Source organism: Ascaphus truei, chromosome 4 (genome assembly GCF_040206685.1).
Source record: "Ascaphus truei isolate aAscTru1 chromosome 4, aAscTru1.hap1, whole genome shotgun sequence".
Lineage (NCBI taxonomy): Eukaryota > Metazoa > Chordata > Amphibia > Anura > Ascaphidae > Ascaphus > Ascaphus truei.
The window spans coordinates 311,669,724-311,695,741 of record NC_134486.1 but is presented as its reverse complement, the minus strand read 5'-3'; the positions used below and the strand labels follow the sequence as shown (position 1 = coordinate 311,695,741).

At 43.6% G+C, this 26,018-nt stretch overlaps 1 protein-coding gene across 2 annotated transcripts in view; it reads left to right on the top strand.

Annotated features, from left to right (window-relative positions):
- The window catches only part of SPACA1 (sperm acrosome associated 1), a 205,553-nt gene that overhangs the window by 159,962 nt on the left and 19,573 nt on the right, over positions 1-26,018 (top strand). Inside the window, exon 6 of one of the 2 annotated variants that reach the window (XM_075594814.1) lies at positions 25,739-25,859. The exons of the other annotated variant lie outside the window; for it this stretch is intronic. Coding sequence (XP_075450929.1) covers positions 25,739-25,859 — 121 coding nt within the window. The remainder of the gene's footprint in view (positions 1-25,738; positions 25,860-26,018) is intronic. 2 annotated transcript variants of the gene reach the window in all.

Genomic DNA, 26,018 nt, shown 5'->3' with positions numbered 1-26,018 from the left:
GGTGCTCACATCCAGGCATTCATTGAGTCCACCTGGGCTTAAGGTGCCCAATCGGTGGATCCAAAAAGTTTCCTGCCTACACAGGGTCTTGAACCGGTCACCACCAAAAGTATTTGGTGAGATGGTCTCAATTCCCATTACTTTCATAGTTTTGGGATCTTGTTGATGGAATGTTTTAAAATGTCTAGATAAACTATGGTTATTGAGACCTTTAATCGCATTCCTCCTATGTTCCAAAAACCGCGTTCCAAGAGTCCTAGTGGTGCGCCCGACATACTTTAAACCGCATCCACACTGGATCAGGTATACAACATACGTGCTAAGACAATTGATGGAACTTTTAATGGCATGTGTAGTACCTCTATTGGAAGAGCAGACCTGAGTCTGACTAAGGAGATGCCTACAAGTGATGCATCGGCTACGACCACATGGGTGGTTGCCCAGTGGGCCCTTTTGGAGCTTGTCAGTAGTGGAAGTGGAAGAGGACCTAAGTCTAGTGGGAGCTAAGATGCTTTTAATGCTTCTGGCCTTCCTGTATGTGACAGTAGCTCTATCGGGCAAAGTGGGTCCTAAATGGGGGTCACACTTAAGAACGGACCAGTGATCATTTAGGATTTTATTTATGGCTTTAAATGACTGGTTATAGTCAGTAATAAACCTTAATGTCGATGTCTCTATCCCTGAATGAACTACTGGTGTATCATAACCGAGGCGGAGCCCCTTGTGTTGTTTATTTTTTGACTGATTCAATAAGGTAGATCTGTCAGATGAACTCACCTTGTCAAAAGAATCGGAAATCAGGGCTGGATCATACCCTTTGGAAAGGAATTTATTTCCAAGTGATGCAGACTGGCTCTTGAAATCCACATCCCTTGAGCAGTTCCTACGTAATCTGTGGAACTGCCCCAAGGGAATGTTGTTGAGCCATTGCTTGTGATGATTGCTGGACGCATGAACATAGCTATTCACAGACACAGACTTGAAATGTGTGGTGGTAATAATATTCAAGTCTGTGTCTGTACTAAGAGCCAGATCCAGATCCAGAAAGACAGTGGAAAGTTTATCAATTTCAAATGTGAATTTAAGTCCCAACAAATTGTCATTGAAGGAACTCAAAATGTCAGATAACACCGATGCTTCTCCATCCCAAATCATAATGATATCATCTATGAAACGGCCATAGTAAACGAGACCCGCCCCAAGCAAGGTGTTCTGCCAAACGGAGGACTTCTCCCAATGCCCCATATAGAGGTTGGCATAGCTGGGAGCGAATCTCGTACCCATGGCCTTTCCACAGATTTGTAAGTGAAAATTATCTTCAAATGCAGGTGTAAAGTGATGTAACATCACATGTTGCCCATAGATAGGTTGGTTTCCACCTAATCTCGGAGATGGAATCAATGACATGTAGCTAAGCTCAGGTCCCATGTTAGGGACACGCTCCATGTCATTGATTCCATCTCCGAGATTAGGTGGAAACCAACCTATCTATGGGCAACATGTGATGTTACATCACTTTACACCTGCATTGAACATGCCAGGGGGTTAGAAGCAATTAAATATTGGTTGGACAGGGATCCATCATTTCCGGATAAACACAAGCAGTTTATTTTACAATGCATTCACTTTATCCTCACGCATAATTATTTTTTATTTGAAGATAATTTTCACTTACAAATCTGTGGAACGGCCATGGGTACGAGATTCACTCCCAGCTATGCCAACCTCTATATGGGGCATTGGGAGGAGTCCTCCGTTTGGCAGAACACCTTGCTTGGGGCGGGTCTCGTTTACTATGGCCGTTTCATAGATGATATCATTATGATTTGGGATGGAGAAGCATCGGTGTTATCTGACATTTTGAGTTCCTTCAATGACAATTTGTTGGGACTTAAATTCACATTTGAAATTGATAAACTTTCCACTGTCTTTCTGGATCTGGCTCTTAGTACAGACACAGACTTGAATATTATTACCACCACACATTTCAAGTCTGTGTCTGTGAATAGCTATGTTCATGCGTCCAGCAATCATCACAAGCAATGGCTCAACAACATTCCCTTGGGGCAGTTCCACAGATTACGTAGGAACTGCTCAAGGGATGTGGATTTCAAGAGCCAGTCTGCATCTCTTGGAAATAAATTCCTTTCCAAAGGGTATGATCCAGCCCTGATTTCCGATTCTTTTGACAAGGTGAGTTCATCTGACAGATCTACCTTATTGAATCAGTCAAAAAATAAACAACACAAGGGGCTCCGCCTCGGTTATGATACACCAGTAGTTCATTCAGGGATAGAGACATCGACATTAAGGTTTATTACTGACTATAACCAGTCATTTAAAGCCATAAATAAAATCCTAAATGATCACTGGTCCGTTCTTAAGTGTGACCCCCATTTAGGACCCACTTTGCCCGATAGAGCTACTGTCACATACAGGAAGGCCAGAAGCATTAAAAGCATCTTAGCTCCCACTAGACTTAGGTCCTCTTCCACTTCCACTACTGACAAACTCCAAAAGGGCCCACTGGGCAACCACCCATGTGGTCGTAGCCGATGCATCACTTGTAGGCATCTCCTTAGTCAGACTCAGGTCTGCTCTTCCAATAGAGGTACCACACATGCCATTAAAAGTTCCATCAATTGTCTTAGCACGTATGTTGTATACCTGATCCAGTGTGGATGTGGTTTAAAGTATGTCGGGCGCACCACTAGGACTCTTGGAACGCGGTTTTTGGAACATAGGAGGAATGCGATTAAAGGTCTCAATAACCATAGTTTATCTAGACATTTTAAAACATTCCATCAACAAGATCCCAAAACTATGAAAGTAATGGGAATTGAGACCATCTCACCAAATACTCTTGGTGGTTACCGGTTCAAGACCCTGTGTAGGCGGGAAACTTTTTGGATCCACCGATTGGGCACCTTAAGCCCAGGTGGACTCAATGAATGCCTGGATGTGAGCACCTTTGTTTAATGGCTCCTTGGACGTCTCTTCCTGTCTGACTTCCTCTGCCCTCCACCATCCTTTGTCTGGATCTCTCTTTGGGGTATCATAGTTTCCCCACCCCTTTTTTTCCCCCTCCCCCCCCCCCTTTTTTCCCCCCCCTCTCCTGTCTCCAAGTTGAGAGCTGAGACTATTCAAACCAGTCCATATTTTTCATTCAATATTCATTTATTATTCATAAAAATAAAAATATATGGTTATTGGGTTGTTAGTGTACACGTATATTAATTATTATAATTAAATACATATAATATTTATCACATATTTATCTTAGTCACATTCATCTAGCACTTGGAGTTAGCTCCATTATCACATGTATTGCACTTAATGATAGTAGCACATTTATATATATATTATTTGTTATATAATATTAGCTTATATATTTACACTTACACACTTATTCATAAGCACTTTATATTACACTTTGTTCATTTATATTATTGGTTGTTGCTTCCTGATACCTGCTCTGTCCGTGGCTTATAGACCCTATATTCCTATATGATGTGCTGCAGAGGAAGTGCTGTGTGCTGGGCGATAATGGTGAAAGACAGGGTTGCAGACCTGTCTAAGACATGCAAATGAGCATACAGGAATATTTCCATTTGCTATATGCTTTGCTGTGGAGGGGTTTTGTCACTTTTTTACCCACCATAACTTATCTAAGTATGGTAAACTCCAGCCTCATTGCTTCATTGCCTAGCCAGTTAACCAACCCCACATTGATGAGACCCATTAAGGTCAAAACGGCTGTCTGTGGGTGGGTTTTCTGGCTATGCATCTTAACCCTGGCTGTGCTTAAAGCTGTGAACATGCAGCAAGCTTAAGCCTATAGGGAACCATGTTAAAAATGGGTTAAAAGCAAAAGGTGACCCTGTATGCCCATTTGCATGTCATTTCCCAGAATCCCTTGCTGCAGTGGAAGTGCTGTGTGCTTGGTGATAATGGTGAAAGGTGGGGTTGCAGACCTGTCTAAGACATGCAAATGAGCATACAGGAATATTTCCAATTGCTATATATATATAGATAATAGCATAATTGAAGCAGGGAGCCCCCAGAGCTGAACCCCATTAATTTCAGCTCAGAGGACACGCTACTTCCTGAGATACTTACCTCTGAAGAAGGTGCTGGTAGCTGATCCAGCCCAGCAAGCAGGGATTTCATGTTTTCGAGTCACATGGGCCAATAGAAAACCACACCAATGATGTCATGGCTTCCTATTGAACATTTGAACAGCGGCCATTACAAGACCAGTGCTTGCCAAGGAGAGCAGCTACTGGCACCTAATTTGCAGGTAAGTATCTCCGGAAGCAGGGGGTCCCCAGAGCTGAAATTAACCAGGTTCAGCTCTGGTGACCCCCTGCTTTAACATTATATAGGAAAAAAACACAAAACACAGCGCACAACGCTCATAGTGCATGAAAAATTATATTGTAAAAATAAGTGAAACGCGTAAGTATTATGCGTACATCAAAATTGAATTATAACAGCATGTCAAGGGTTGTTACCCGACCGCCAACCCGGTGTCTCCATCAAGATGTCATCTGGAATCGTCACAAGTAAGTGCCTCCTGATCTTCGAAGATATCTCTGGTATCTTTAGGCAACATCCACCCGTTCACATGAGTTCCAGTCTGCAGGAGTGTCCAGCTAGCAATTATACACTTTGTGTCTGCAGCCACCCGTCTCTCCGTCTCACTACCCGTGACGTCACTCTCCCGCGACGGCGTGTATCATGCGTCCCAATCTCCTTACAGGACGACGGTACAGAATGCTGATAAGCTTCAGGATGTGCAGTCCAGTTGAATAGCCAGATTGGAATTATTCCAACGCGTTTCGAAACCGAAAAGGTTTCTTCATCAGGGTTAAATAAGCATTGGAACTCGCAGTGTTGAAATAACCCACGCTCACCCCCGATTGGTCCGTGGCTCGAGTCCTCCAACCAATGAGAGAGGAGCGGGAGGGATCAACAAATCGCCCACACTTGATGTACAGTATACACCATCCAAAACAATTGATATATGGATTAAACATTACATAGATTATACACAATCTTTAATCAAATAAATCAAGTAATTAAAAAGCTGAATTTAGCACTCAAAAAGAGAAGAATAATGCTGAATGGCTGGAATGGAAAAGAAATGTATATTTAAAACAAAACACTTAAAATAATACATAAATGCATATTGGAATTCTTAAAAAAGTTAAAAAAACAAAGCACAAAAACAGAACACAGGATCTAGAAAATCACATCCAAATGGATGAAGTATCATATATATATATATATATATATATATATATATATATACATACATATATATATATATATATATATATATATATATATATATATATATATATGTGTGTAACTGATGGATATCAGATTATGAAGGGCAAAGGATTATGGTATATCACCACTTCAATTAATACAGAGGCCAAATATCAATGTCCTCATTGAGACCTCCCGGATACAAGGTGTTAAGCCTACCAGAAGGTCTCCTGCATGGATAATTCTTTGACCCTATCACCACCTCTTCTATTTCTTGGGACATATCTAATACCCTTAAACAGGAGTGAGGTGGGGTCCTTATTATGATGCAGTGTATAATGCCTGGAGAGGCTATGTTTAACAAAACCATTTTTAATATTGCGTATATGCTCTTGAATATGCACTTTGAGACTACGCTTAGTGCGGCCCACATATTGTGAGCCACAGGGACATTCTATCAGGTACACTACATGGTCCAGTGATGTACAGAAAAACCCGGGCGCTACCTAGTAATGATTGCTAATGGGGTGATGTAATCTATGTAATTAAACAATACAACCTTAAAGAGTACTAAAAGGTCCCCTCTGATTCCGAAACTCTTCCTGCTGCTCAAAAACCCCAAAAAGGACCTATCCAGGATCCTTGGTGCATGAGAAACAGACAAAAAATGGGGGAGCACAGGTTGACGGACTATACAGACTTGTGGTGTACTTCAATAGTGTGAAACTTGGATGTGAGATGAGGTGTCAAATAACATGAACACTTACACGGCCTTGTGTAAATGCTTGCACATCAAGGTATCTTTGCTTTAGATGTTTCTCTCTTCTGTCTTCTTTCCTCTTGTGCTTTTCTTCTCCTCTGGTGTGCTGTAAAGCGTCTCTGGTCTTTTCCACAGGAATGGGTTGTGATGTTGTCCTCGGAGTTAAATGAAATAAAAACAAATGGATGAGGGACAAGACAGAATATATGAAATATATATCTGGGATAGACAACTGAATCTAAATTAGACAAGCAGGGGAATGCTGCATCCACTCACACGGGCAAGCGTGAGTGATCTCTGGAGGGAGGTATCTTTGATAGCACCCCACTGCAGGGCTTCCACGTGCCCCACCGGTTCTTTGCACCAAAATAATAGGGGTGAAGGGGCCAAGGTGGATTAAAATGTGTCCCCGTAAGGTCAACAATAAACTCACACGGCCAAGTGTGAGTATAGAATCAAATTGGTATCTTTTCTCCCCTCTCTGGAGCATCAAATTCAAACCTTCAACTGGTGTTGTAATAACCACTCAGATAGTGCCAGGTTTACACGATAGTACACAAGGGTACAAGGGTGAAAAAACGTGATATTTATTAACACTAACAGGACAAAGTCCCAACAAAACATTTAAAAAGCACTTAGTCAAAATGACTTAAGAGCTGAAATGAACAGCCAATCTATCAGAAAATGTTCGTGCAGGATACTCAGGTGCGCAGCAAACTCTCCGCGTCCGGGTGGTAGGCTTAGCTCCTTCTTCCTGCTTCTGACGGTGGCTGGTATAGTAAAAAAGTACTCAGGGATAGTAGCAACGCGTTTCGCCCTTCTTGGGCTTCCTCAGGCTCCGTAGATAGGTATGGCTGGGGTCATAGTCTTATATAGGGATCCCTTAGCCAATCCGATCCTTTCCCTGAGTCCCTCCCTTGCTTGAATGACGTCGCTCAATTAATCCTCTCTGCTGTCTTGTCTTAAGGGTAATGAGCGCTCGAAAATCGCGGTCTCACCATTATATCTTACACCTCTTGCCCCATTCAGTGCATGATGTATTCACAAGTTGTGTGTTAAATAAATAAATAAATGCGTGCGCTGAATCAGCCTGCCCTCACGGATCATGAGAACATGGTAAATAAATAAAGAAATAGAGAAATGGATATGCTTTGTCAGCAGAACTTCACAGGACATTGAAGTATGGTAAATAAATGAATCAATGGATGTGGGCACTGTGTCAACACAGCCTCACAAGGCGTAGAAACATGGTAAATGAATAAATAAATGCGGACACTACATGGTCCGAATTACAGTAAATGAAATCCGTAATATCAAATGCCTCCCCAGTGGAGTTTGACTTAAATGATTTTTTATATGGGTGAAGGTGTTTACACACCGAACATTTCCCACATTGTTAATTTCCCATAGGTTTATTTCTTTGCCACATATTCCCATCTGGCTATTAGTTTCAAATCTAGAAAATTAATCTCCTTCGGATTTTCTGTAAAAGTGAAGAATAAATTCTTATTATTCTTATTAATATATTCTATAAAATGGCCTACAGAATTTTGATCCCCATCCCACACACAGGATATCGTCAATAATTTGACGCCATATTATAATATTATCCTTAAAGGGATTATTATTCCAAATCTGCAGGAACTCCCACTCTCCCATATACAGGTTTGCGAAACTTGGGGCAAATCTAGTACCCATTGCAGTTCCGCAAACCTGTAATAAGAATTCATCCAGAAACATAAAATAGTTATGTTTCAATATAAATTGGATGGAATCCAGGATGAATCTCCTATTGAGATGGTGTAGTTCCACATCCCATGAGAGGAAAAAATCCTCTGCTTCCACTCCCTCTTTATGTGGTATATTCGTATAGAGTCCTGTACGTCACACGTAAGCCATTTATACAAATCCTTCCATTCCAGATCATTGAGTAAATTAAGCACTGAGGTGGAATCCCTCAGATTGGAAGGGAGTTTAGTCACAAATGGCTGAAGGAAGGGGTCCACATATTGTGATAAATTGGCGGTCAGACTTGATATTTCTGATATAATTGGTCTACCGGGGGGGATTAGTTAATGATTTGTGGGTTTTGGGGAGATGATAGAATATTTGGGATTTTTGGAGAATTGGAGTACAGGAATGCAAACTAATTTTTAGAAATAACGCCGATATTTAAAGCTTGATCTAAAAGTATCTTGAGACTACCAAGAAAATCACTAGTGGAATCTTTTTTTAGTCTCATATAAGAGGAGGTGTCCTCAAGGCGTCAATATGCTTCTCCTTCATAGTCCTTACTATCCTGGAGGACCACATCCCCTCCCTTGTCTGCTTGTCTAATGATCAAGTTTTTGTTTTCTTTCAGAAACTTTAAAGCTACATTTTGTGTTTTATATCACCAGGTTTATAATTTTGTGTAAGGATGTTAAATTCATTAGTTTCCAGATTGCTAAGTTTCTCCCCGCAGGCCCGGAGCGAAATCCCCACAAACGGGGTCATTAAGGTGTGTCGTGTCGTGAGGGCACACCGATACCTTGTAGCCTCCCAAGTTGCCAACCAGCTGCTCAGCGCGGCTAGCGGCTCGCCCATGGTCTTAATTACCTGTTTTGGCAGCCAAATTAGGTCCTGTAGTGCCACAGGTGCACAGCACTCTTTTACCAGTTCCACCCATCTTCGCAGGCTTGGGTGCATGTGCCATTGAATAATTGGCCGCTCTGAAATACGATATCAAGCAAGGTACCGCCAGTCCTCCTCTTATAGTTGGTCTAATTAGCGTACTAGATTTGATACGTGTTTTTTTGTTACCCCAGACAAATTTCACCATAGAGGACTTCAAACGGAGGATGTCATCCTTGGCCACTAGTACCGGGAGGGTCTGGAAAAGATACAAGATTCTAGGGAGGAGATTCATCTTGAGGCTCTGGATCCTGCCGATCCAGGAAATTGCATAGCCTGACCATTTTCTGAGATCCTCCTTCAGTGTCCTTATTAGTCTGGGATAATTTGCTTTATATAGGGCGCTATAATTTTTGGTAATGTTAACCCCTAGGTATTTAATGGAGGAGGCTTGCCATTTGAAATTGAAATTCACATCGATTAATTTTTCAGTGACCTTTGGCAGGTTTATGTTTAGAGCTTCTGACTTGGCCTGATTGATTTTTTTTTATTTTTATAAAACTGTTTTTTTCTTTATTGGCATCTTACAAGGTACATACATATGGAAAATAAAGATGACATTCACAGCATGAAAAATCATTTTGGTACATAGGCATATGACCGTGAAGTACTCTGAGACACTCAATAAACCATTTTTTTCTACTTTTTGTAGTGAAAAGATAGGGGACGACGAGGGTCGGGTGGATAGTTAGGAACAACATGGGGATGGAGAGGGGGTGGGGATTGTGGCGGGTAGGGCACTCGGGCCATCGAGCCCAGGGGTATCAGAGTTGAACCAGGGCTTGCAATAGTGTCGGAGCGCCTGAGCCTGGCCAGGGTTCCCAGGTTTTATAGAATTGAGGCATTCTCTGCTTCAGCATGGCTGTCAGTCTCTCCATGTTCATGACCACATCTATTCTTTTTATTACTGTTCTCCTGAAGGGGGCCTTTACTTGTTTCCAGGCCGCCGCGATACAGCATCTGGCGGCCGTTAGGATCGCCGAGATTAATTTGGCTATAGGGGCGGGGATGTCTTCAATTGGTTTTCCCAGCACGTACATCAGGTGGTCCCGGGGGACCTCCAGTCCCAGGGTTTCAATCAAGAGACTCTGGATCCTGGTCCAGAACCTCTGGATCTCTGGGCATGCCCACCAAATATGGGGCATGTCCCCCCTTTGACCACATCCTCTCCAGCACACATCTGTAGTGCCTGGGAAGATCTGGCTCAGTCTACTCGGGGTTAGGTACCATTGGAATAAGATTTTATATATTTTTTCTTTTGTGATTGAACAAATTGATGTTTTGGTGGCAGCTTCCCAGATATCCTCCCAGTCTTCCGGATCGATTGGGATGTTTAGGTCAGCACTCCATTTTTGCATATATGAATGCGAGGGGGGGGGGTGGGATGCCTCTAATGTTCTGTAAATTTCGGAGATTAATCCTCTCTGGTATTCCCCCTTTAGGCAGAGGGTTTCGAATCTAGTGCACGCTGGGAATTTGAGGTTTGGGGATTGGGCTCTCAGGAAGTGCCTTATCTGAAGGTATTTGAAGATGGGGAGGTCTGGGGAGGAGAGTTTGTTTTTGAGCTCTTGAAAGGACAGAACCTCATCGCCTTCCAGCAGATTTGCAACCACTCTGATGTTTAGGTCCTGGAATTTACCATATTGGGTACGGGAGCACCCGGGTGGGAAGTCTGGATTCCCGAAGATGGGGGGGAGTTGTGAGGGGGATGAAGCTAGGCCATGTTTCCCTTTGGTTTTAATCCAAGTAGACCACGTGCACCTCATCGCCTCAAGTCTCAAGGGTCTTCTTTCCTTGAAAGCCGGAGACCATACTAAGGCCGGGAGGGGGGTGGGGGCCGCGTGGTGGTTTTCTATTGCCAACCAGCAGTTGGAGGTCGGGGGATTATTCCAGACCGCAGCCTGCCTCAGCTGGGCTGCCTGGTAGTACCTGACCACATCCGGGGCTCCCAAGCCCCCCCTCATCCTGGAAGCCAGCAGCACCGATCTCGGCACCCTTGGTCTGCGCTGCCTCAATATGAAGCGGAGGATATGAGCCTGCATATTCCGTAGTTCTACTAGCGGGACGGGGACTGGGAGGGTTTGAAAATAATAGAGTAAGCGGGGGAGGATGTTCATTTTGGTGGATGAATTCTTCCAAACCAGGAGATCTGGTGGGTGTGCCAGGTCTCCAGTTCTCTTTTGATCTGGCGGAACAGGGGGGTGGGTAATTAGCATGATATAAAGAGCTGTATGAGATTGCTATTTTTATTTGTAAGTATTTAATGTGGGAGTTATTCCATTTGTATTTAAAGTTGGTTTGTAGGAGTTTCCATGTAGGGTCTGGGAGAGAAATGTTGAGTGCCTCGGACTTGTCCGTATTTATTTTATAGTCGGACACTAGACTAAATTGGTCCAACAGTTTCTGCAGATTGGGAAGGGAGGTGTGCGGGTCGGCTAGGGTCAGAATGACGTCATCAGCAAAGAGGGAGATTTTATACTCCCTATCTGCGATTGGGATGCCCTTTATGCTGGGTTCGGCTCTGATCCGGGCTGCCAATGGTTCTATCGATATGGCAAATAGTAGAGGGGATAGGGGGCAACCTTGCCTGGTTCCATTTTTTATTTTCATTGGATTGGAGTGCCCTGCCGGGAGTTTTAGGAGGGCGGTGGGGTTGTTATAGAGGGCTCGTACCCCCTCGAGGAACAGACCCGAGAAGCCAAACCAAAGCATGGTGTGGTCGAGAAAGGACCATTTGATTCGGTCAAATGCCTTTTTGGCATCAAGGCTTAGGATCATGGCCTGAGACTTATTGAGGTGGACGTGGTCTATGATATCGATAATTTTGCGGTTGTTGTCAGAGGCCTGTCTTCCTGACACAAAGCCCACTTGGTCTATATGAATCAATCTGGGGAGAATAGGGTTCAGCCTGTTTGCTAGGATCTTGCTGAAAAGCTTGAGGTCTGTGTTGAGTAGGGAGATCGGTCTATAGCTACCACATTGTAGCGGATCTCTTCCTTCCTTGTGGATGATGGCAATGTTGGCGGCCGAAATTGTACCTGGGATCGGTTCCCCATCTAAGAAGGAATTGAACATGTCCAATAGATTAGGGGAGAGGGATGCTGCAAATTTTTTATAGTATGCATTAGAGAACCCGTCTGGGCCGGGTGTCTTGGCTATTTTGAGAGCGGTAATGGCTTGGGACAGCTCTTCTTGGGTTATTTTTTGATTAAGGAACTCAAGCTCTTCCGCTGAAAGGGATGGGAAGTTGAATTGAGTTAGGTATTCTGCGGCTATTTTGGCACTGTCCTGGTCCTGGCCGGGGGGGTGGAGGTTGTAAAGTTCTTTATAGAACTCTGCAAATTCCTGCGCTATTTCTTTCTCGTTATATGTTAGCTGCCCATTTCTGGTGCGGATATTTGTGATCTATGCTTTGGCCTTTACGCCTCTAAGTTTCGAGGCCAGGAGTTTATCTGCTTTATTGCCCCTGTCGTAGAACTTTTGGTTAGTCCATTTCAGCGCTCTCTCTACCTCGTCAAGCTGCAGTACTTTAAGTTCTGTTCTTGCTTTATCTAGGGTTCTGAACACTTTTTTGATGGGGTCTGCTTATGTTGGAGTTCTAGGGCCAGGATCTTCTCACTGAGTTCTTTTTGCGCTTTGAGTTTCATTTTCTTCTTATGGGAGGCTAATGAAATAAGGTCTCCCCTGATGGTAGCTGTGTGTGCTTCCCAGAGCATTGCTGCTGCTGAGACCGAACCGCTATTTATTTGAAAAAAAGTGTTTAGTTTCTGTTTGATTGTTTTGATCACCTGGGGGTCGTTAAGGAGTGAGTCGTTCAATTTCCACTTGTACGCAGAGCTTTTGACGAAAGGTAGAGAGAGGGTGAGTTTGACAGGGGCATGGTCTGACCAGGTAATTGGGCCTATGTTGGAGTGGGAGGATGCCTGGAGAACATTATTGATACCTAGAAAGTAGTCAATCCACGAGTAAGACTGATGAGGAGCTGAGAAGAACGTGTAGTCCCTCTGGCCTACGGGCTGGGCCCTCCAGATATCTGACAGTGAGTAGTTTCTCAGGATTTCACGGAACTTTTTGGCCTTTTTCTGTGTCTGGGCAGTGTGTGGTGTCGTGGGCAGAGTGGATTTGTCTTGGTCTGGGCAAAGGACCACGTTGGCGTCTCCAACTAGCAGTAGCGAGGAGAGTACCGATTGGTCTAATGAACCAAGTAGATTCTGAAGGAATTGGATTTGATTGTCATTAGGGGCATAGATGTTCAGTATGGAGATGGGGGACCCTGACAGTGTACCTTGAAGTAGTAAATGTCGACCTTCAGGGTCTTTGGTTACCTTTGTTGGGACGAAGGGGATGTTATTCTTGATCAGTATGGATACACCACGTTTCTTGTTTGGGGATGATGCAAAGTACGCTTGAGGGAAAGTGTGTTTGAATGTGTTAGGTGAATCTGGGGTATTGAAGTGGGTTTCCAGGATACAAATTATATCGCCTTTGTTTTTTTTTTAGCTCTTGGAGAACCAGTTTGCGTTTTCTAACAGAGTTGAGGCCCTTGACATTCAGAGAGATGATTTGAATTGACACCATTAGGTAGGGCAATGGTTCCTGGGGACAAACCCCGGGCCCCGAGTGATTCCCATGTCGGGTGTGGATGGGTCCCTAGAGCAAGGGGATGGGGAGCTATTGTGCTGTCCCTGGAGGGGCCTCTGAAAGTGGTCAGGGTGAGGGAAGGGGGGGAGAGGGGGAAGGTGGACACATGGGGGCGAGAAAGAAAGTGGGCTGTCCGGGAGCCCAAAAGAGTTTCCGGTTGACACCGTGGTGACAAGGGAAGGGGGCAAAACCCCCTGGAGAACTTTCCGGGTCGCCAAACATGGGGTGAGACAAGGGAACGAGGTCGAACACCCTTGTCGTTTGAGACAGGGGGGGGGTTAACAGGAGCGGAAGGCTATTTCCGAGGCAGATATAGGGTTATGCAGGGCTCCTAAAGCATTTTCCAGTGAGCCGGGAGGGGGGGGGGGGGGGAAGGAAGGGAGGAGGGGGGGGTACCGTGGCAGAAGGCAAAGTCAAAGGCATATACAGTGTCCAAACAGCGCTCCTAAAGCATATTTCAACTGACCAGCTGGTCTAGTGATACATAGGCATTCTGGGTGCTCTAGGTCCTGAGCGGACGACATTGCATGGATATCATGGATATACATAGATCAGATAAACCTTTCCTTGATTCACTGTGGGAGAGGGGTGGAGGGGGAGGGGTGGCGGGGGGGAGGGGGAGGAACAGGGCCAAAGGGCAGTGTCAAGGGCTTATACAGTGTTTTAACCAGTGCTCCTAAATTGTGTTCTTACTGACCCGCAGGTCTAGCGGCACATAGGCATTCTGGGTGCACTAGGTCCTGAGTGGGCAACATTGCCTTAACGGGGGTGGGGTTAAGGGGGAGCAGGCAGCAATATCAGCGGCATATGTAGGTTTGACGGAGAGCTCTTATGTCCCAATTCAATTGATCAGCAGGTCTAGAGAGACCTAGGCATACTGAATCCTTAAGGGCAGGAGAGATTTGCATTGCATGTACTTAGCTGGAACAGGTAAATCATTTTCTTGGATCGGTGCGAGGGGAGGGGGAGGGGGGGAGATTATGCCAGAATGTGAGTTTATTGGTGCCTGGGAGCATATAGTTGGGGTATATGGGGGGGGTTGGGGTAGGGGCGACTGGTTGGATTCTGTCTGGGGTGGGTAGAGTGGTACCAGCGGAGTTAGCAAGGACGAGTCTAGCACATTTTAAGCATGTTCATCTCCTTCTTGGCAGGGGGGGGGGTCTAGGGGTATAGTGGGGGGGGGGTGAAGGAGGGGTGGGTGGGGGGTGCGTGCGGGGGTCGAGATGCACATATACGACCTGTTCTCCTCGGGTCAGGAATGGGGGGGGGAGCAGGGTACATGTCCTTGGTTGGCAAGGCGCTTCAGGCCTGCTGGGGAGTCAGGCCCGGCTCCACTTCTCGGGGGAAAAAGGCTGAGAGTAGACAACCAAGGTCTTGAGGCGGGACCCCGCCGTGGAGGAGGTCGAAGACGGACGGTTGATGGCTTCCATCCGGGTGCTTGCCAGCGGGAGACGGAGGGGCCCTTTTTCACGTTGCTGGATCTCGGTGGGTGAGTAGTGAAGCTTCTTGGGAGGGAGAGGGTGGGGGTGGAGGTGGGGGGGGGATGGAGGGGGGTGGTGGAGCAGGGGTGGGGGAGAGGGGAAGGGGGGGCAACAGCAGGAGGCAGCTCGCTGTGGTGCTGCTGGGCGTTCTTGGAGAGCCTGGGGACGCGGAGCTTCCATGGCGGCCATCTTTAGTGTACCCTAGGGCTTAGTTGATGCGTTCCTTGCTGGCAGTTATGTGGAAGACTGGATGGATGCAGTCGCAGTTCCTGGGGAGTCGACACTGCAGGTAGCGGGAGAGGAAGTGTAGACCTGGGACCTTGGGGTGGGTGGTTGGTCTTCATCCAGTCGGGGATGCATGGTTCTCAGAGGGGGTGGTCAGCACAGTCATCGTGATTTTTGGCTGGCCAGCCTCTCAGATGCTCGGGGGTGTCTGGAGGCTCCGACCCTGCTGCTGGACGGGGGGGGGGGGCGGTTGTCGCTGTGTGGTGGGGGGATCCCTAGGGCTTTGAGGAAGTCTCTCGCATCCTCCGGGGCTGAGATTGTTGAAGTGGCACCCGTTGCGGAGCACCACTAGTTTGAAAGGGAACCCCCAGCGATATTTGATCGCGAAGGTAATTGGTGAGGGGCTTCATCTCCCGTCTCTTTATCACTGTGGTCCTGGACAGGTCGTTAAATAGCTGAATGTCTGTGTTATCCACTTGTATGCTGCGTAGGCCCCTGGCGGCATTCATTATTCGTTCCTTGGTGGAGTACGCATGGAGCCTTACCACTACGTCCCTGTGGCGGTGGGGTCTATTGGCTTTGGACCCAGGGCACGGTGGGCTCTATCCATAAGGAGCTCATGCTCGGAGAGGCCTGGCACCAGTTGGAGGAAAACTCTGCGGAGGAAGGCCTGTAAGTCCTCGTGGGAGACTGCCTCTGGTATACTTCTGAGGCGGATGTTCTGCCTCCGTTCGCGATTTTCTAGGTCCTCCAGTGCGTTCTGGAGATCCCTGATTGCGTCGCCGCATCTTGCAACTTCTTCGTGGGTAGTGAGACAGAGAGACGGGCGGCTGCAGACACATAGTGTTTCATTGCTAGCTGGACTCTCCTGCAGACTGGAACTCATGTGAACGGGTGGATGTTGCCTAAAGACACCAGAGATATCTTCCAAGATCAGGAGGCACTTACTTGTGACGATTCCAGATGACATCTTGCTGGAGACACCTGGTTGGCGCTCGGGTAACAACCCTTGGCATGCTGTTATAATTCAATTTTGATGTACGCATAATACTTACGCGTTTCATTTATTTTTACAATATAATTTTTAATGCACTATGAGTGTTGTGCGCTGTGTTTTGTTTTTTTCTGTATTAGCTCCAGGGGGTGTTTGAGCCACCCCCATTTCCACAGCTGCAGACGCTCATTCCTAAATATTTGTAGGATCACGTAATATACTTTATATATTTTTTCACTTCATTTGACTTGGGTATAATGAGATAGATTTTAGTTGCCCACTATATCCACTTTGTTTCACCTTTAACATTATATAATGGCACAAAACCGTGCAACAACACACGCTGCAAACATATATGCCATGATCCCTCAGCCAGTCACAACCATGGAACACGCAATGTTAAAGGATCATACTGCTGCACATCCTGGAATGTGGTTTATATGATTCAATGCAACAAATGTGACCAAGGATGCTACATTGGGGAAACCATCCAAAACTTAAAGGCAGAATGAATATGCAGACACTCTATACTCCACCATGAAGAAGGAAGATACTGCTCACCTGTGGGACATCATTATTCACAACCAGATCATTCCATAAATAATTTAAAAATCAAAATCCTCAATGAAATGTTTAAATGCACCCAAGAACGGAAAACATTTGAATTCAGAATGATGAGACTGTCTGACACCAAAACAAGAGGATTTAATGCAGATATAAGGGTTTCTCACACACTATCACAATTGTTTGTAACTATCCTGCCTGCCTCTCTGCCAATGTTCTTCCCCCTCTATGCTGTCCCTTGTCACCGTTTTATTACCCTTCCTATGTCTTCAAACACCACTTTCTCACCCTACCTTATCCACAGTACATCTGTTTTTTTCCCTCCTGCTCTCCTAACCTCTGCTTTAGCCATAGATTCTTTTGTTAATCAGTATTGCTGACCTGAGGAAAAGAGTAGAACTATCAAAAGCTTGTCCTATGACAAATTATTAGTCCAAATAAAAAAAGTATCACCTAATACTGGTGTGTGTGTGTGTGTGTGTGTGTGTGTGTGTGTGTGTGTGTGTGTGTGTGTGTGTGTGTGTGTGTGTGTGTGTGTTTGTGTGTGTGTATATATATATATATATATATATATATATATATAATTATTAGTCAAAACATCCGCCCATTTCGGACTGCCTCTTTAAATGGTAGAAATTGTAGGTACTGTATGGCTTTCTTAATTATTTTCTTGCGAATGAGCTTGTCGTGTATGTAAATCAGATGTGATCCTAATCACAGTTACTACAGTATGTGCCATCTTATAAATCCCAATATCTCTCAAAAATAGAATGAATTTGCTATATCAACAAAATTTCACAAGCTCCGTTACAGATCAAGCTCTGCTCACTGCTTTTCTTAAAAAAAACAAAACAAAAAAAAAACACCTTTTTTTTATTATACAGATAACATTATACAGTATACGTGCATTTGATAGCAATTGTGTGCCTGCTCTGTTTCTTCTGTTGGAGTACTCTAAATGCACCACTGTGCAAAGGCAACAATCAGAAGCCAAATTGGTGTCTACTGCAGTTTGCCTAATAGGTATATGTACATAATTGTACAGTGGTAGAGAACACACAGATGCCCAGCAAGCTCTCAGAAACCCCCCCAAAAATATGTGTGTGTGTGTGTATATATATTTTTTTTTTTATTATTATTATTTTCAAAAGGAGTGTTACTGGCGTGGCTAATTGTATAAAACAAGAAACAACGTCTAGAGCAGCATCCACTGTGACAAAAATACACAGTGAAATACCTATATATCTCTTAAAAAGGGGTAATTTAGTTAACCCTTTGGCCAAAGCGTATAAGCCTGCGAGCCACTTTCAAGGCATCACCATAATATCGCATGTCCAAACACTAACTGATTAAAATCCTTATTAACCTCTATAATTAGAGTGGTAGAGAGCAAGATATTGGATTCTAGTGACATTTGTGAACATGCATTAATCCAGTCAAATAAACAGCTGAGATCTTCATAGAGGTATCCAGAATAAAAAAATTTTTTTAGGAATTCTGCAAATACCTTTCTTAAAATTACCATTTTCCCTATAGACCCCTTAATGTTTACATGGTAATTCATCAAGTGCAATATTGGATTTGACAAGGCAAAGCATGTTTTTTTTTATTTACTCACCCTGGACTGGCAAGACTGATTTTCTTATATATATGGAAATGTATTGTGTTACTGTCTAGAAGTGGAATAGGTTAACTAGTGGCCACATAATTTGAAAGTAGATATCCCTTACGAATGCTGAGGATCGAGAGGGAGAGTAATAATCTTTATAATGCTGACACTTCTTTACCTGTTTTACTTAGCATCAAATAGAACACTTTTAACATGAAAATTAGTTTTTGAAGTGCACACAAGCGCCTGCTCAAGTAGACGCACGTGCACATGAACTCACGAAACACCACTCACATGTTCGCTACTCATACATAGGCTATGGCCCTAGTCCTCCCTGCTGCACGCGTGCCTGGCGGCACCTGCAGAGACAACATCTGTGACCGGCGGTCTGTAGGGGAGATCTATGGAGAGCGCGGAGGGCTGCCCTGCCATTGGCTGCGCGTCACCACATGACCACGTCGCGGCACAGGAAGACAAAATTATTGTCTTTCCTGCCAGCGTACACGTCACAGCGCTTTGCACGCCCACACACATAGCCACTGGGGCCTTCCCCATAGAGGGCTGTGCTGTGTGGCACGCGCCGCCGTGACCACCAGGGACTCACAACCTCACTGCGCATGCGCAAGCGCACACTCACTACCTCCAAATTCACACTATTACCCTGTGTTCCCCCTCACCAGCTCCAAACACTGCTCCATAATTACCCCCACGTCCCGTACAGCCTGCACACTACACTGACAGTCCCCACCAAATTCATTCCATCCCCGCTCTCACACAAGCTGACTTACTTAAAGCATTGGTGCATCATACAATGTCATGATGCGCGCGCACAGGTGCATGCACAAGAAGATGCGTGTGCATATGTACGGAACGAACACCACTCACACCTTGCCTACTGTTAAATAGTCTTGAATCCTACTATTAACCTCTCCGCACATGCTGGAGCTGTCACGCAAGTGCACCAACACTGCCTCCAAATTCAAATCCCATTCGCTGGTATTGCTTTCAATGACGTCATATCCGTTCTTCCCCAAGCCTCTGTCACATGGTCTACTAGAGCCAATCAGAGTTGGGATGGAGTTCCCACGCTCTGATTGGCTGCCGTACCATGTGAGGGCGGCCATGTTTCTTTTAATGACGTCATCTTAAAGGCAATTGAAGCAAAGCCATTCTGATTGGCTGTGCTTTCATTGCCTTTAAGTGACGTCATCATTTTTTTTTTATCGGCCAAAACACATGGTTTTCACGGCCCAATCAGGGCCGTGGGAACCATATGACGAAAATGTGACGTCATAGGCCTTTAAAAGCCTATGTCGTCTCATTTTGAAGCAAGACGCCAAGGAGGAAGGGCCTCCGGAGAAGAAAGAAGACCAGGGCGTGGCAGCAGACGGGGAGAAGACCCCGGAAGAAGATAGAAGAATACAGATGAAGATGGATTACAATTAGAAGACCCCTGGATTGCCGTGTTTTATTATTTTAATGTTTATTATTTTATGGTTTATTATTTTATGGGTTCCTGTTCGTGGATTGGTTCGTGAGTAAGCTGATCAACGGGAGTCGGTGGGGTCAAGTAATGGTAAGTTTAATAAAGAAATGTATTTAATGTAACTGTGGTTTTTTTTTGCTTTTTCATGTGTTTATTTTTTTTTTAGCCATATCATTTCTTGCCACTGTATGTATGTATGTATGTATGTATGTATGTATGTCTAGAGAGAGATATACATACAGGGTAAGAAATGATAGTGTTGTAAAAGCTTTGTTTGCAGTATTGTAAATGATTGTGGCTATGCTGCTATGCATAGATGTGTGCTAAATGTATTTTATAATTAGAGAGATGTAATTTTTGGGCTTCTATGCTGTACTGTATTTTATGGTGAGGGTTGCTTTAGTATATTGTAATTGTTGGTGTCCTATTTTGTATGATGGAAACTTGTTATCTGTAACGATAGCTATAGTTAATTGTGTAATTGGTATGGATGGTATTTTAATTGTTTAGGGATGTAATTCATGGCTGTTAATTCTTTGATTGTGACTTTATTGGATTACATAGTATATTTCTTGTGATGTCATCCTATTTTAGTTGGATTATTGTATTGTTAACATTGATTTGCAGCGTGTACATGTAACTTACATTTTATGCTACATGTATACACTGTAAATGCAATGTTTTAAGTGGCAATTGAGGCTTCAGATTGAATGATTACATGAGATTTGTTTAGGAAATTGCTTGTTAATTCATTGAGGATGTTATGCATAAGTGGTGTTGCCATTGCAGGATGGCTTCACCCCTTAATTACCTTTGAGGTTAGTACCCGATAAGGTGATTAAGGGGTTCATTGGTATGTGAATGTCATTGATATGTATTGGCTTTTTATTATTTTGGCAACGGACCACAAGGATCATGCTGGCGACAGGGCCTTCTTATTGATGAGGTTAGTAGAATTTTCTTTATTTAATTACGGTATTTAATGTGTTTAATAATGGCCAAATAATGTATTATCCCTATGTGGATAATAGTTATTTGGCACATTATTGTACTGTATGTGCTGGGGGGACGGGGGTTTTGGCCCCAAGGGTATGTGGGTAGGACTCCCTTGTGGGTAGTGAGTGAGGGTGGTTGGGCCTCAGTGGGTGGGGTGGTTAGTGGGGGAGGGTATGTGGGTGATGGTGGGTTAACCCCTTAATGACTGTAGCGGTTAATAACCGCTATGGTGATTAAGGGGTTAGGGGACATTACATTGGATGTTTTAATTCTTGTGTCTGTTTTGCAGAAGCGGATGGGGCATTAGCAGGATGAAGATGAGGATGGCCTTCATCGTGGCAGCCGCACATGGGTGAGTGCTATATGTATTTAATGTCTTTATTGTTCTGTATGTATTTTAAATGGACACATGCACTATTATCCATTTGTAGATAATAGTCATTGTGCCCATTACTGTATTGTATGTTAGGGGGGTACAGGTGTTGTTGGGGTCATATATATATATATATTTATATGTATTTAGTTACTGTGGGGCTGGTGTGTGTTTTTGTTTTTATTGTGGGTAGCGGGGGTGGGTGAAGGGGGTATTAGCCCCAACGGTGGTTTGTTTAGGGCTTGCGGGTGGGTAGCGGGAGGCCTTAAGCCCTTCATGACCGTAGCGGTATGAACCGCGACGGTCGTGAAGGGGTTAAGTGCACCCGTAACCCCCCGAAAGTCCTAAACAAACAACAAGGGCCAAAGACCCCCTTCACCCACCCCCGCTACCCACAATAAACCTGGCACGGCTCTTTAACCCCTTCATTACCTTAGCGGTTAACCGCTAATGTAATGAAGTGGGCTTTAAATGCATTTTTCCTGCCTCGGATGCATGCCGGGGGGGTCCGGTGCTGGTATTAATGGTATCAGCTCCGGAGACCCCCGGCATCAATCCCAGCCAGGAAAAAGGCCAGAATTTTTTCTAAGTGCCGATCCGCCACTCATCCGTTGCCTCTGAGCAGCAACTTGCCATCTTTTTCTTGCGTGGCTGATCCGCCAGCAAAACCCCATTCTAGAGTGGCGAATAGCTCCGCTTAGCTACTCGCCTCTACTAGAATACAGCGTGGCGGAATTTTTTTTATTTTTTGGCGGAAAGTGCCTTCTCGCTTCGCCACCGGCGGAAAAAAAACCGCCAGCTTTTTTTTGAATCTCGCCACTTTCTCGCCCCTTACTGAATACAGATACAGTAGAGGCAACTCTTATTCGAACAAAAACCAGTGGCAATTCCCCAAAAAACCCAGCAAACACCCAGGTACATTCTGAATACATGCCTTAAACTTTCCTTAAACTAGCCCCAGCATTTCTGCATTGATTAATGGCCTATCAGATTAACAGCGGGGGTCCCTGGCAGTCCCATTCAAACTGAATTGGACTGCCAGGGATCCCTGCTGTGTTAATCCTATGGGTCGTTAGTCAATGCAGAAATGCCTTAAACGTGCCTCAAACTAGCCCAGAACATACCCAGCACATACCCAGCACATACCCAGAATGTAACCCGGCTAGTTTACGGCAAATGTTAGAATAAACGTTGCCTCTACTGTAGGCTTTTTTGGTGGGAAAGTGGCGAGAATTGCCTTTCCACCGCTTACTGCATGATGCCCCAAGTCTGAAACAGATTTATGTATCATAAAAGGATAACATTCACACTTACAATCAGGTATAAAAGGTTGAGCTTCAACACTCAGGGAGTTGGAGTCCCTGATCGTTGGAGCGAAAGCTTTTTCACCTGCTTGAAAGTGTGGATGTTACCGTCTTATGATACATAAATCTTTTTTATACTTCCCTCCATGTGCTTCTGTTTCCTTGTTTTTTTTGTTGTAGGAGCACTCAGGAATTCATTAAGTTATCAATAATGTATCCAAAGCAATTATGGCAAAGTCAGAAAAATACAACATTCTATTCATTATAATTTCTTTAAATCGCTATACACAATGCCCTGAAAACCACATACACACCAGATTAAATAAAACAATACTTAATATTTATTATTAATAACATTGATATAGAATTATCAAAGAAGTATAAAACATATATGTCAATATTTGAAGATCAGAAGATAATAACGAAGCCCAGAGCTATTTGAAATGGTTCCCAGGCGCATGTAGAGATGCTGTTAGCGCAAACATGCTATAAACAAATTCCTCCTACCATTTCTGCATATAATCGGCTTAGTGAATATTACATTTCTGTAACGCAGGGAAAATATTGCCCATTCCTGATCTGTTTTGTGTAGTGTTATTTTCACTGATTTAATGCTGCTTTGTGAATATGGATCAATGTCCTGCATCTTCAAACATGGTTTTCAAACTTTCTAACGGAACATACATTAAATATGGAGAGGCAGAAGTTCAAACAAAGAAACATTAATATTACATTTTATTCAGCTACAAGCAGTGTATGCCTATCATTTTGTTGGTCATAATAAATATATTTTTGTTTACTACTTTGTGCTCAAACTCCTCTTTCTATGTGTAAAATTCTGCAGATAGAATTTGAGATGCTCATATGTGCGCATGTCTTCCCTCGCGCAACTTGTTCTATTGATTTGGGGCTGGCCGGGGGAAGCCTTTGCCGCGTCTGAGGCCCGTAGCGCTAATCCCCATTGGAAGTTTCAAATCTGCCACCTCCCAGCCGCTTTGTCATCCAGGGGCTGTCCTGGGCACCTAAGCCTGCCGCCTTAACCCATTAGTGCAGCCAGGCGATCCCTCGTCCTGTGATTGGCTGCTACCTCACGATCCACGCTCTGATTGGTCGCCAGCTCCTGCTCCATGTTAAGGATAGCCAGCAGGGACTATGTAAGGCGCACAGCCGGGGCAGAAAACCAGACCAAGTGTGGAGCTGATTGGCGACACGATGGTTGGAGATTCAAGTGCTTTGTGTAAAAGAGCATACACTAGCACTGATTTTGGTAGAGGAGCGCCGGAGAAACCTGGGACAAGAAGCGGTCAGGAAAAGCCTACTGAAGCAGGCTCCTGCACCTAGTTGAGGCTAAAGACTTCCCCGCAGACCCCCAGTTGGTGAGTGTTTCACTTTGATTTCGTATTTTGTGTGTTTGTTGGCTTGCCAGAATAAACTCTGTTTATTCAATTATTGTGTCCTGTCTGGTGATAGTAATCCCGGTGGTAAAAGGTGTTAAAAGTACTAGTCTCCCGTGACAGAAAGTACCAATTGTAAATCAGTATGCGGCAGAAGCTACAACTAAAGTATGTTAATATTTTCTGGAGTTCATTTTTTTTAAATAATAAACATTGGTAAAAGTAGAGTCTACAGTATACAGACAACATTTTATAGAAACAACTTTTTGTTGTAGTGTTTATTGAATGTACTGTACTCTTCCACTTGCCATAATTTTTTAAATCTTAATCACATATGTATGTAGTTTGCCACTGCTACATTATTTTGTACGTTAGACACTTTATTAGACACCGATGAAAAGTGGTATGTTTTATACAGTATAATCTTTGACATTTTATATTGTTGGGGGAGGGGTGGGGGGATCAGATTAAGGTTTTGACTATACGTTTGTAAAGATGTTTAACACAGAATATGAAACTGCTATTACAATTATACAGAATGATGTAGATGGACGATTGCTTTTACCTTATTGTGACTTCAATGTATGTTAAGTGTGAATTCAACTTTGAATTAAGCATGGATGAACTTCAGTCTTCAAAATTAAACAAAAAACACTTAATTTTCACACTAGCCTGCCAGCATCCACCTCATCATAACACCTCACTTCATCCCCATATATCTATCATAACTAGATATCTCTCTACAAATTCGTATATAATATCCTGTTTCTATAATTCAGCCATACCTGTTTACACTGGCACTTCATTCATGAACCACAGCCTATCTGGCATTTAATAGCTGCAGTACGAGCCCATCCTGTATTGTATCTTTTCTTGTGTTTGGTCTCTTTTATAACCTTAAATGTTTTCTTCCTTTTTGTAACTGTGAAGTGCTTTATATCACCTACTCCTACCTCTGTTATTTTACCACATTTTAGAGACTGAAACATATTTTGGGAGGTAGTGAGACCTACAGATGCACACAAGTGTTTTCTGTATTTAAGATTGACATTCAATGATCCCTTTTCGCAGTGTGGTATCTCTAGATCCATTACATCCATAAGGAACTTGGACATTGCCATGTTACTGCAAGAATTGCAGATACGAATTATATGACTCAATGGGTTCCCAAATTTCTGCAACATTATTGGACACCCAGAACTTAAATCTTTACTAATGGTTTAAATCCCGCCTCTCTCCATAACTATGTCAATATTCGTAAATGCGGTTAAAACTACTTTCCTCGTGAGGCCTTTAGAAGGTATTATTCGTTTTTCAATGAGAACTGGAATCTTTGATCATAGCCGAAAGTTGCTTTAACTCAACCAATTTCCCTCCTCGCAGTATTACATAGCTCTGCAGTCTCCACTCTCCTGATATCTTTACTGACTCCAGACATTCACTAACACAGCTTTCTTCAACATGGCTCCTTCAATGTTCAGTACTGCTGGAAGGTCATCAATTACCTGCTGTGTATTCACCTTGAGTCAATGGGTTACATAAAACAGCAACTTGAGTCCCTAAGTTAATTTTTAAAAAGTGGTGGACTTAATAATGTGCAGTCATTCTATGAAAATGCAGCATGTTCAAAGACTTTCCAGGATCATCATTAGTTTTCCGGAAGCCTGAACTACAGAAATCAATGGGCATTCCCAATTATGTCTAAATTTAGTAAAGAACATATCTTTCATGTGTAACATTTCTTCAATACATAAAAGCCACAATTAACTTGCAGCGACCGCTTTGAAAACACAGTTAGGTGTAATACCTGGCCACAAATTATATGTGTAAAGAGAGGCTCAATTAGTGAACAAAAATAAAAACAATCGCTTTTACTGTATGTTACAAGTGGTCTGAACTGACCTTTGTAAAAAATATATAAAATATTGAAATAATATATATATATATATATTTTTATTCACTAGAACTTGAATCAAGAACAGCAGGAAAAAAACCTATTAGCATGGTTACGATAATTATCACTTTTACTGGCTTTCTGGTCTTTGTTGTTATTGTCGCTGGAATCGTCTTCGTTACAATGCACTGGTAGGTGGATAATTATTCTCAATATTTTTATATATACATACTTTTTTTTTTTTTTTAAAGATGTAACATGCTCCCAGTGTCTACTCTATAAGATTCTTCTTAAAAGCAGCACTAAGCAGAAAGAAAAACTCATGTGACCACATTGTTTATGGACTGGCC